Here is a 13,038-nt window from a genome sequence, read left to right as displayed (position 1 = left end):
TTAATATATGCAAAATTCTTAAGTTCTTTAATACGCGACTATTGTATGGCCCGCAATATTTGCGTGGATTTAGGTCACTATATACACCATGGGCATTAAAGTGGGTGATACACTTGTAAATTTTGGCTAAATTATAGATCTAGTCTAAGTTAATGATTTTATTATCTCACAAAGTGTGGATGCTCTCATAGTTTGAACACCGAAAAAGATGAAAATCCTGCTTGGACATCTTGAGGCCCACTGCCGCGCTCTTCAATCCATATTTTATCACCTCTCTTTAGCGATAATATCATCGAGTTTCCACAGCTCGATCGCACCGGTCCAACATTTGAGTGGCAGGCAGCATAGCCTTTCGTAGCACCGTTCACTTTCAGGTATGGGTAGTCCCAATATCTACCATTAGCTAACACATGCCACGTTATGACATAGTTACCGCTTGATAGTATTGAAGCTTTCCCAGTACGTTTGTTGTAAATTCCGTTTATATTTAACAAAACTTTGTCAAATATATATACTTCCCCTCGCTTGAACTTTGTATCTCTACCAACATAGGCACTAAAAGCTTCGGTGGGCCTTTGGTTAGATCCTTGGACAATTGGTGCTGTTGTGAAGAAAGTAAAAGTTTGATTTATCACTTGAGAATATTAAGATGTTTCTTGTTTTATTTTGACAAACTGAAATTAAGGAATTACATTTAAAATTAAACTAGAGATACATAAAACTTCGTGTCCAAAAACATTATTATAAAGGGACAAGGCAAGGACAGATTCTACACGCAAGGCTTTGCATATATAACAGCAGCTCCCTTTATGAGCATCTGTTCCTGCGAAATCTTGTAGACTCTCCAAACTGTTCACGTGGTCACGTCGAATCAATCTATCATTTCCATCAGTGTCATAAGTATGATCAGCTTCGTACTTTAACGTAAAAATACACTTAATTATCCTACCGATATATATATTTGTTATTGTATGGGTCAGATATTCTAACATTGGATGAAAATATTCATGTATTTAAAAAAATAAAATAAAAAAATACATTGTTCGGAGCAAACGCTTACCTGGGTAATTATTTCTTTGTGTTTTCTCCAAGGTTTCCAGGCGACGTACTATGTTTCTAAGAAGATGATTACTCTTCAAATGGTTGCAACCATTACTCAGAGCTATCAGTACGATGAAAAAAAACTTATACATCATTTTGAAAATTTTGTTCACGTTCAGTATGGATGATAACGTCAAATAGATAGTCGCGTGACTAGTGAAGCAATTTTATTTCTATGCGAAAATATTATTTTACATTTTAATCATATCCCATGCAAACAGCAGCTGTAATTCTGATTTCTCAGAAAAGCTCCGAATTTATCGTTCAAGGGGAAAGAAACTTACCGAAATAGTTTACCAGAAATTACTACGTCAAGGTTTTCGATGAACAAACTCGAAAAAAAAAAAACCATTCACAAAATTTTTTAACCGATTCAACGAACTCATTCGTATTTGTAAACGATTAATACGCGCGGTTATCTCCCACCCTTTATTTTATGACAATATTCTTCACAAAGCACGGAAAGGTCAACACTCACCCAATAAGTTAACTAACCAATTTGTAAGGAATAAAGTAATGATATTGTTGTCAATCGGTGAAGATAGCATTTTTTGGTATTAACATTGACTCGCTCATAGGTTGTTTACATAAAATCCAACACACTATATTTAAAAGCAGTTTTTAACATGACACGGGTTGTGTCCTTATGTATGACTTAAGATGTACCATGGTTCTCAACCTCGCATGGGAAGAATTGGGATTGGTTTTACAAACGTTTTGTAGATTTAAACTGGTCTGGAGCTGGAATGCCATTCAATTGCTAGTAGTACTTTGTTCGTTTATTTGTGTAACCTATAATCAGTTTCTTTATTTCCGTTTTAACAAGGGAGTCTGACCTTTTTTGAACTGGTTTTTAAATGTGTAAAATTATGTGATATTCTGCCACAGTGGCCAGATTTAAAAGGGAGGGGGGGGGAAGTGATCACGCCAATTTTTGAAGTACTTTAAGACCGCCGCTATTTTTGCGCCTGTCCCAAGTCCGTAATGTCTGGCATCTGTATGGTTCGTTTCGTTTTCACTTCCAGTTTACATTTATGTTGCTGGACTTAAAAGGATATACAGTGGCAACTGTTACGCTATACCTGTGTATAATGATGTTTGAGGGCAAACAAACAACTTAAAAATGTAATATAAATGATAGTAATTGTACTGTTCATACAGCCTCGTATTCGAAATTTGTAATGAATTTACCACATTATACAATTTCATATATCATTTAATTAAGTCACTTCAGCTTTAAGTATTAGTTTCAATGTTGCATGTGACCAGACAGAATAGACTTCAAAAAAGAGTTAAGCAGCAAATATTGATTATCTTATGTAATACAACTGTAATGTAACCACTGAAAACTTTTCCATAATCTGTTATGTTTTCTTGTGAAATGAATTGAGCGTTATCTTTATTCATCTTAGTTTAAAAAGAGGTGTATGATAAGCAAATTAGATTGCATATTTTAGTCTAAATTTACCACAATCAGTAAAGATGTAGATCATAAGTAAGTCGGTACAATGGAATAGAACATTGAATTGTAAAATGCAAGAAACATAGCTTTAATAGGATGAAAGGAATACATATACTTCCTATATAGTCAACACGGTTATGTTGCTACAAGATTGAAGTCACCACTACCACTACAGAAGTTTTATGGTCGACATCATGAACTCGTGGGTCGTTACGGTGTATACCAATTAATTCTCCGTTTCACAGTTTTCCTTTCCTCTTTCGTGTATTCCGGCCTTCACCTTTTTATGAGTAACTCGGTGAGTGTTCCTAGAAAAGTATAGGACGCTTACCCAACCACCGGGGGCTGCCCATGCTCCCAGTTTTAAGTGGAGTCAGAGTTGCTCATTTACTTCTGTTACTTTGTATTATTTTTTAGTTATTTTATGTTCTTTGTTGTGAGTGTCTGTTTTCCTATCTGGTCTTTGTCCCTGGATTGCTTTCTTTTGATTTCCGGTAGAATTTTGGTTCTTTTGATTACTCTTTCTAATATATACTAACACGTTAAAATGATACTTAAATTCATTGTAATAATTAATGTGAACAGGAGATACATTTTATATCACCAATCCCAATTACAAAAAAGGAAACAACAAGGACAAAAGTATTTAGTATTAGATTGGCAAAACTAATTCAAATAAAAGTTTTCTAGAAACATTTCTTTCTACTAAGCATATGACGTCAACCCTCTCCGAAACGAAATCTTTTTAAACAAATCAAAATTTCAATTCATATAAAAAGTGTATTGGAAGTACAAACATATTGTGGAAAATTGTACAAAATGATAGAATAAAATCAAAACTACCTCTTCCATGAATGTGTATACATGCACGATTTCTAATATCGATTGTTACATTTTTCACGTGTGGTATGATTTTTTTCCTCATAAACACGTCAAATATTTCACTATATTTTACATGTTTTTTGAAACAAAATCATAATTAATACTTATGAATGTGTGTTTCTTTCCTAAAATGCTTTACACACTGTATGGTATGTACCAGATATTCCGTCGACAAGCCTCACCTGTTTTCCAGAACCAACTTCAAGCCTCAAGCCTCACCTGCTTTCCTGAACCAACTTCAAGCCTCACCTGCTTTCTTGAACCAACTTCAAGCCTCACCTGCTTTCATGAAACAACTTCATATGTTCCATGAAGAAATTCACATAAAAAATTAATCTGTCTACATGTAATGCATATATCGATTAATGCTGTCCTGAACTTATCGATTAATTTGGTTTGTCCATCTCCACTTTGAGGATAGATTCAGTCCATACGTTATAGGTTTCATCTTCCATGGCATACCAGATATATTGCCGACTTTAGCAACTCGACCGGAACGTGTTATTTAGGATATTATATGTTCTTTTGTTTTGTGTCTAGTGCCTATCCATGGATCATGTTCTTTTTTCATTACTATTCGAATCATAGTTCCATTGATTACCCAATCAACAGTGGTTACAGTTTATTCACCTTTAAATATAAACTTCTAAAAACACAGAGTTATGAACACAACTGCAGTTACAGGTACATACTTTGATAAGGCTTTTAAATATAAAAAAAATAATTATCTTTATTTATCACCGATTTAATGGAGGCAATTGTTTAAGAAAATAAACATAAAATAAGTTTATACGAAAAAAAAAAAAAACGAAAGAGAAGTAATTCACTTAATATGGTAGTATCATCAATATTTACGACACTGAAAATGGAAATTAAAATAAAAAGCAAGATATCAATATAGACATGATATCATTTTTACTTTACACATATTTATGATCGCTCTTACAACTTTTTACAAGTTTTCATTTCTAAGAGTATGAAATATTTTTTGTCATTGTACATTTTATTTATGATCACTAGAACTACTCTAGAAAACACCTGTCTGGAACCACAGCAATAGAAAGTAAGCCTTCTTCAGGGTAAGACCTATTGTTTTCATTAACTATCGAATTTTTCACAACAGCCAAGAACCAGGAAGTGAACACAACACAACGATTCTCATCAAACAAATTCTTATGTCATTCTTTGTATGAAAGACAAAAAGAACAAGTTATTTTATGAAGTAATTGTCTAATGAAATAACCCCTATTACGACCAAATGATAAGACGGAAATATATTTGACCATATTTCATGAGTAAGAGTTACTTTTGAAGATGTTTTTTATCATCGGATCACCAACTCAATATCATAAACTTGATGATTTTCATAACATCATTCGTATTTTACATGTTTTTACCTAAATTGGTTTTACTTGGAAATATCAATATACTAATTTTGATAAAAAAGAAATCCTCTCGAAAACAGTTTTCTTAGTGTCATGATAGATTAATTTTTAACTATCGACTGAACAGAAACTAAGAGCCGGTTTAATCAGTTTTAGTTTCCTAAAATGACTTTTTCATTTGATGGTATTGAATATTTTACATTTGTATTCTTAATACAAAGAGGAAGACTGATCAGGTATTGATGAAAAATACATTTAGTCACTAAAAAATAATTATACGTCGTTGGCTTGTTCCAAGAAATGCCATTGTTCTTCACTTTTAGTGACAATATTATTCAATAGTCCATAACATTTCTCTCAAAAATGGCATTTTTGGCAGTCTTAACCTAAATACTTTTTCAATCAATATTTTTGCGACCTGCGTTGGATGAAGTCATACTTACAGTAAATAACAATCTCTACTTTTCAGCATATATTCTTTATGGCAAAACCAATCTTCACGCCTTAAAAAAACATTTCGTCACGAACTTTACAACTTAAAAGAGCTTGAATTAAAGTTGAAAAACGAACCCTTATGAGTTATGTATGAGCTAATATTTTTCTGTACTGTTTTACTTTAAATTAACAGTCATTCACAAAGTCTATCAAAAGAAAATTAACATGACACCGCTCAAAGAATTTATATTTATCGCAACCCATGTATTTTAAAATAAATTGACAATTTTCAAGAAAAGATGACATTCTTACACCCATTCGCGTTGAATGATTCTATGAATGCCTTAATTTCGTAGTTACAACAGTAGTTTTAGTCTTTATAATTGAAATGTATGATTAGGAAAATATTGCCATTGATTTCCCAAAAACAAATTAGTAATAAATTGCTTAGAATAACAACTTCTTATACTATACTAGCTTCAGTTGAACTCCATTATAATAAACAGAAATGAAGTTATTGGGTATCATTGAAATATAAATCGATTTTTTAGCTTTTCATATCATTCAGTAAAAAATCAAAATCTTATTGCATAGAAGTAAGTAACAATTCAAGTATCGAAAATGTAAACTTAAAGAAATAATTTCATTCTGCAGAAGTTATTAGCAGTGTTTTGCCCATTAGAAAATAAATTATAAAAAATCCAAGTATTTGGTAAAAAAAATTAATTTATTGCCAAATTTCTTATCTTGGATGGTTTATAGTCCTTATTTTGTGTGGAGGTTATTTGATTACACCTAATCCCCTCAGTGGTCACGTGGTAGCATTCTCGCCTCGAGCTCGGGAGGTCATGGATTCGACTCATCACGGAGTAACACAACAGACTTAAAATCGGAGTCCACTGATTCTCTGTCAATCACGCGGTATATAGGAGATAAAGTGATGATTGGCTGGTTAAGAGTCAGAATGATATGTCCGAGTGAGGTGACATACATACTTGCAGGCTGTTACTTCGTTAGGATAGCAAAATAAAAATCAGACCAAGCGTATCGACTAAGCACGGACTGTTTGATTGATCAAACGTACTCGTCTTGAAATTTATGAAGTAGCAGATGTTCGCTTGATTAGACCAATTCATATCTTAAATGTGCATTTGCAAAACAAAAAACAAAAAACAAAAAACAAAACAAACAAAAAACAAAACAAACAAACAAAAAAACCAAAAAAAAAACCAAGCAAACAAAAACAAACAAAAACAAAAACAAAGCAAATAAAACAAAACAAAAACAAAACAAAAACAAAAACAAAAACAAGCAGACGCCTTTTGTTTCATAAAAATTGTTCTAAGTGCTAAATTTTTACAAACCAATTTGTATGGCATGGTAGGATGTGAGGTTACATGCGGAGTAAAACCGCTTCAAGAGATAATCTTCCATAGAAAAATTTTCGAAGAAAAAATATTACATTCAAATCAGTTGATTACAGAAAGCAATGAATTACACTCTAAAGAGAATGTTTCTCAGTTTTTATTATTCTTTATAATATAAAATTTTCAAATCATCCATGTAGGAAGAGGAAAACTACAATCACATTCATACTGCAACCATAAGTGTTAGGCTGTGTGCACCATAGCTCATGAAACAAGCGTCTCCTTTTCAGTCAAAGAAATCCAGAGAAATACAACGATTACTAAACGACGAAAAAAAAAAAAAAACCAAACAAACACACAAAAAACAAAAACCATAAAAAACAAAAACAAAAAAAAAAAAAACAAAACAAAACAAAACAAAACAAAACAAAAACAAAATTTCTCCAGTAACTACCTTGTAGAACTCACACACCGTTAGACAAGTAGCTAGAAAGGTCAATAATTGAGTTCATACTCATATTGTCTGATCAATGCATCATTCACCAAAAATCCTTTTTAATCAACAAGACATGAATACAGAACCCTGTCAAATTAAAAGTGAATAATATGTGGAAGACAGTACGTGCCTTCAATAAACGAAAATGATTCTTTTCATCAACTTAATGGTAATACCATCAGCGGAATGCATAGGTGCTGTTCATAAGATGAAATCATCATACTTCAGTTTCTTTCTTGTTTATTACATTTCATTCTTATCATTACGTATGTTGGATATTCAGATAGTTACAATTATATTATCTAATATATGTTTAGAATATAGTAAAGCTGTCCGTCTGTTGTATATACATTTGTATTATAAATTGTACTATAAGGCATGACTCTAGCCTGGCAAAGTCCACCTAAGTGTGTTTTTATTCAAAATGATCAGTTGATGCATATCATATGAATACAAAAATATCAATCATACATAAATATTGCAACGTTCGATTTTTGCTTTATACTTGCACAAGCGGGATAATAGTACTAAAGGGGGTATCAAGCGGTAACCAAAATAATATATTCCAAGGATAAAAACTTAACAGAGGAAAATTGACATAAACAACAAAGACATTGAAATAATCATAATTACATCTACAAAGACACAAAAGTAAATGAGCAATCCGTACTGCACTAAAAACTAGGAGCATGGACAAGGTTCGCCGATATGGTAAGATACAACACAAACTTGTCAGATTAAAATTATTTATATAATTTTGTAGCATTGGAGCCAGATATTGGCGGGTGAGCAGTTTCAAATCTTCATAGAACTCTTGTTTGGAATATTCCTATATGCAAGTTGAAGGTAATACGAAATTCTAAATCAGTAACCTGTAACTCAGTTACTAACAACAATTATCAAGTTGTACATCAACTTCTTACAGCGAAGAATGTATTTGGTCCTTAAATAATGAAATACGGATAAGTTTAAATCTGCAAAACTATTTGAATAACATTATATTCCAAAATATATGATTTTGTCAGTAAAATACATCCAACGTTTGATTTATGTACTGAATAATCTAACACTTTTACAAATAGCAAAAGGCATTGCTATCTGCACTTTTGTTTTTTTAAAAATATCTTATTCGAAAGTATTAAAACGTGCGCATGTTGGTTATTGGTTTTATAAGTTGTCATTGATGCGGAAAAAGCCCCACAGCAAATTTGCATTTATTAATCAGGGAAAATACAAAATAAATAAAATAAAATGAAATAACCCCCGAGAGCACAAATATTCATTTCAGTGAAACCTTACCTAGAAATGGTTTAGAGATGATGTGACTTCCTCTATTATTAGAAGATAAGAGGCATTTCTAATTATACACAAGTTGCCAGGAAAACCTTCCGTATTTTCAAAAATAAGACATCTCTTACATCAAAATTTTGCTTTATTTAAAGGTATTTTGGTCTGATAATTGAATCCGACACGTAACGTAGGAGTCACAGTCAGTCAGTGAACTTTCAAATGTCTTACTACCAATTCTTTAATTAATTTGTAGACGTTGAATGAGAATTGAAATCAACTTGTTTTGGAGGCCAAAACAAAAATAAACTTAAAAGATTCAATACCATGTAATTTTACAGTAAAACGGGTCCATAATTAAAGGTTAAGGTTGAAAATAAAAAAAAGTTAATGTTATAATATTTATAATTAATGACACTCCTTTGTTTTTGCAAATGTAATGGATATTGCTTCAAAGAAGTTGTTTTACCAAACGTAATATTACGCAATAAAAGTTCCTTACAGTAGGTTGAACGTCTTTGAAAAAGTCTTAAATCATCGAAAATACAAGGAGTATTATGAGCTTCTGAAAATAACAAAGTGCCTTTTAATACACATATATTCATGATTTGTACGATCTTGAAATATATTGCAGCTAAAATTCTTCTTACTCCTACGTAACCGCTCCGCAAATCTAATTTATAAACCATAACTCAAGTACATGGGATAAAATTTCTTGTAGAAGACAGGCATTTCGAGATTATTGTTTGATTTTTCTGCCTCTATTGACAACCTTGCTAATCTAATTTAACCACTTGTTCCTGGTTGAAGAATTTCACATTGAATATTAATAAGTTAAGTCAATCTAGATAATATCTCTATGAAGAAGCCTTACAATCAATCTTCGTTGATTTATGAAATAAAATGAAAAGCCAACATTAGAGATCACGACTGAGAAGCAATAATTTCAAGATGTTTATCTGTGCCGCTTGTTTTATTAATTACAATGCACTATTCAGCGCTTTTTATTGATGCAGGATTTAAGGACAGAAAAAATCTCAAAATATAAATAAGTGTAGCTAAATGATTTCACCATGCCTTATTTGTATATATCGGTTAATGAAATAATGACTCATGTCCACCATATGGTACGTTTAACTAATTACACAAGAAGTGGACTTCTCGAATTTATTCCTCGGTGGCGCCGATTCATTGTTCCGTTCAATTATCTGTTATTTTTCTCCCTGAATTATCAAATACATCTATATAGGTTTCTATCAAGGTTGTTATATACTTAAGTGTCCGTTTCAATTTAATCTTATGGGTTCCTTTAAAGTCTTGAAGAAACCAATGTATATTTGATGGTCATGAAAAAAGCTTCAATACAGCTTCATTTTGTTTACATTTATGCAAACAATTCATGCAAGCAAAGTTTAAATTCCTTTTATTTGTTTAGTTCGAGTCCCGCGGAGGGAACGACAAAACATTTGTTCCAGTACGCGATTATGAATGTGAATGTAACATTGAAATATAAATAAAACAGTCCACCAAGGATGAATAATGCAAGAGCATGTCTTGCTTAGATCATACTGTGTCAATAGTAAAAATGTGTGAATTTGCAGGGTAATATTATATTGAATAATACTTTTCTGGGGTTCAAAGAGTAATCAAGGGAACCAAGTTTATAGCGGTAATCAAAAGAATATAATCCAGAGACAAAGACCCGACATGGAAAACAAACATACACAACAAAGAACATAAAGTAAATAAAATCATACATACAAAGTAACAAAAGCAAATGAGCAACACAGACTCCACTAAAAACTGGGAGCATGGACCAGGTGCACCGGTAGGGTAAGCGTCCTCTGCTTTTCTAGAAACACCCGTCGAGTTGCTCATAAAAAGTCAATTCCGAGGTAGACAAACGAGGAAAGGAAAACTAAGACCCGTTGAATAAACCAGTTTTCATGGTGCAGATGGATACACCATAACGATCCACGCAGAACCGCCAAAATATGTTTTCCTTCAGAAACAAAGAAAAAGGCACCAATTGAGATTAAATGAGTGTGTTAAACTACTAACATAATTGTTCATTAATGGAACATTTGTCGTCGTTACTTGTCAAGTGTTTTTGACGTCAGCACCGAGAATGCTAAATATGAAACGCGAAAAGCTGCTGATATTGGTTGTTGTTTTAATTTGAATTTTCATTCTGCACAGTAAGTCGTTTACTTAAACAAAATACATATTGAAGCTTTGAATGTTCTTGCATATTTCGCTTATTTCATTTTACATTTTTGGACAATATTGTGAAGGTATGATATATTAGAATGAATAATATATCTCAGTATTTTTTTTGTATTTGAATGCTATCCCGGTTAATTTTTATTTCAATGAGAATGTAATACAAAAAAGAAAACGAAAAACAAAAACAACAATCGTAATAAAAATTGCAACCCTCGTAATGCACCTAGTCCATGCTCCCAGTTTTTATTGGAGTCCGAGTTGCTAATTTACGTTTGTTTCTTTGTACGTGGTCTGTGGATTATTGCATGTCCTTTGTTGTGTGTGTCTATTTTTCCCGTCTAGTCTTTATCATTGGAATATATGTTTTTTTTTCTTTTCTGCTCGAATCTTAATTCTAGTGATTTCGCGTTCAGTGTAAAAAAATAATCTCTCATCAGTAGCTTTAAAACAAAAACACGGAAAGACCGAGACCAAAAAATAATTTTAAATGTTTTTAAAACAAAACAACCAATCGAAATAAGAAGCCAAATCAAGCGACGGGAAATTCTTTCATGTGCAATAAAATATTGCCTCAATGTTTTAGATATATTGCAAGTTTCGTTACACAGCCTATGAAATAATCAATTTAAATAGTTCTGACGTCTGAGTTGATACATTTGGCCCAGCAGATGCAAAAATAAGCATAAATAATGTGTACTTTAAAAGAGTGAGTACGATTTGTTGATATTTTCTACGTGCTAGTGATAGTTGCGGGTGCAATGTTTTATATTTGTTTTTCTGAAGCAACAACATTAGGGTCTTTACTATTTCTTTAACCCAACATATTGATAAAGGAAAAAGTTCTCTGTGTAACAAGATTGCTAAACATTCAATCATTAAACCCCGACACATTTTGCAAAATAATTAGAGCAGTACATCGTGTCGCGGATTGTAAGTTTCACAACATATCAATATAAGCCAGTAGAGTGCAATAAAGTAAATTTTGAAGCGGTTATAGGTCTGTCGAGGAGATAGGTTTTATACTTGTTCCAAAATAACTTCTGTCTTGTTTTCTTTTTCTTTTGATTAAGTATGACGAATTAGTATATTGAAATAAATCTCATTAAAATTAATTTTTTTAGAATATTATGTAAGAATGTCAAAAAAATATAATTTCTAATATTGCTCAGAAATTACTAGTACGTTATTTATGATAAAACGAGGGAACATTTTTTAGAGTAACCACTAAAATATAATACAAAAAAAAAACCACAAACCACGTAAACAGAGGAAAAAAAAGACTCATTATCTATTATTTCAAACATTTAGACATTATTTGATGACCTAATTGTAATTTTCCCACTAATATGCTTGTCTGATTGTTTGTTTTTACAGTCTTCGTCGAGGTTTTGAATATTCCATAACACTGATTAATACGGCAAAATCAGCATTGGGGACACAATTTCCATCTCTAAACTCAGAATCGATCATTGGCGGTTATTGAAAAACTCAAGGTAAGATGATAATTTTTATTTCTAGTCGACAACAAATTTTAAGCGTTGAAGCAAATGAACGATGCATTGATTCGACGTGGCCTAAATATCATTTTTGTGGAAACCTGCTTTAGTAAAATATGCGTAAGTAGTACTAAATGCCCAAAAATGTGATTCTTGAGTCACATTTTGACTCGGATAAAACAATTTCATCAATATCAAGTCTAGTCCATATATGATAATGTTTTACATCAATGTCCACCAGACAAATCTTCCCTAGAAATGAAAACATTTCCATGACAACTACATCTACATAAAACACCAACTCAAGCTAATTAATTCACCATAAATCACGAACAGGAGATAAAATTTCCTCAAGCCATGACAGCTCTTTTGGTGAAAATTTTCTATCTGAGGCTTTTAATGTCATCATTCCTAATTGAATTAGACAGTAAGTTTCATTAGAAATGTTATGCAGTGTATTGTGTGTTGCGTGATTTTGTAAGAATACATTTCTATCCTCGATTGGTAGAAGTTGGTTCAAACATAGGTATAAGATATATGAAAGCAAGTACTGAAGATGTGCTTCATGAAGTGTCTAAATTTCATGAAGATATAACCTAAGTACTTACTTCAATTGTTTTGACCAATTGCACGAGATTTTAAAATCTGTAATTGTTTTTACTTTTCTAATGAAATATTGCTATAACAACTGTTACCCCTGATTTCAACTAAGAATCTTTTACACTTAAAGATTCAACTTTGTTAGGAAATCATTTGGACTTTTAAGAATTGACACCGTAAATTTTAAGAAAACACTTTTTTTCGGTCATTTCAAGATCTCCCGATTGTCTTTATCATAAATCATAATATTTATCTTTGGTGCTAGATATTACACAAGAACAGTAAACATAACGTAAAAAAA

At 31.8% G+C, this 13,038-nt stretch overlaps 2 protein-coding genes across 2 annotated transcripts in view; one reads left to right on the top strand and one right to left on the bottom strand.

Moving 5' to 3' along the window:
• Positions 1 to 13,038, top strand: part of LOC148624959 (neuroglobin-like) — a 29,011-nt gene that overhangs the window by 5,163 nt on the left and 10,810 nt on the right. The window contains exons 2-3 of the mRNA XM_088568127.1: positions 7,892 to 7,974; positions 12,016 to 12,134. The gene's annotated coding sequence lies outside the window, so the exon portion shown is untranslated. The remainder of the gene's footprint in view (positions 1 to 7,891; positions 7,975 to 12,015; positions 12,135 to 13,038) is intronic.
• Positions 144 to 1,259, bottom strand: LOC148624960 (complement C1q subcomponent subunit A-like). Its single transcript, XM_088568121.1, has 2 exons — positions 1,061 to 1,259; positions 144 to 601 (listed from the first exon to the last, which is right to left on the bottom strand). The coding sequence occupies exons 1-2, from the start codon at positions 1,194 to 1,196 to the stop codon at positions 186 to 188; spliced, it is 552 nt and encodes a 183-aa protein (XP_088424247.1). The 5' UTR covers positions 1,197 to 1,259; the 3' UTR covers positions 144 to 185.

This window comes from Perna viridis, chromosome 2, assembly GCF_037379345.1.
Source record: "Perna viridis isolate PV_CMFRI_1.1 ecotype Kerala chromosome 2, ASM3737934v1, whole genome shotgun sequence".
In the NCBI taxonomy this organism is placed as follows: domain Eukaryota; kingdom Metazoa; phylum Mollusca; class Bivalvia; order Mytilida; family Mytilidae; genus Perna; species Perna viridis.
This window is presented reverse-complemented; position numbering and strand designations above follow the sequence as displayed.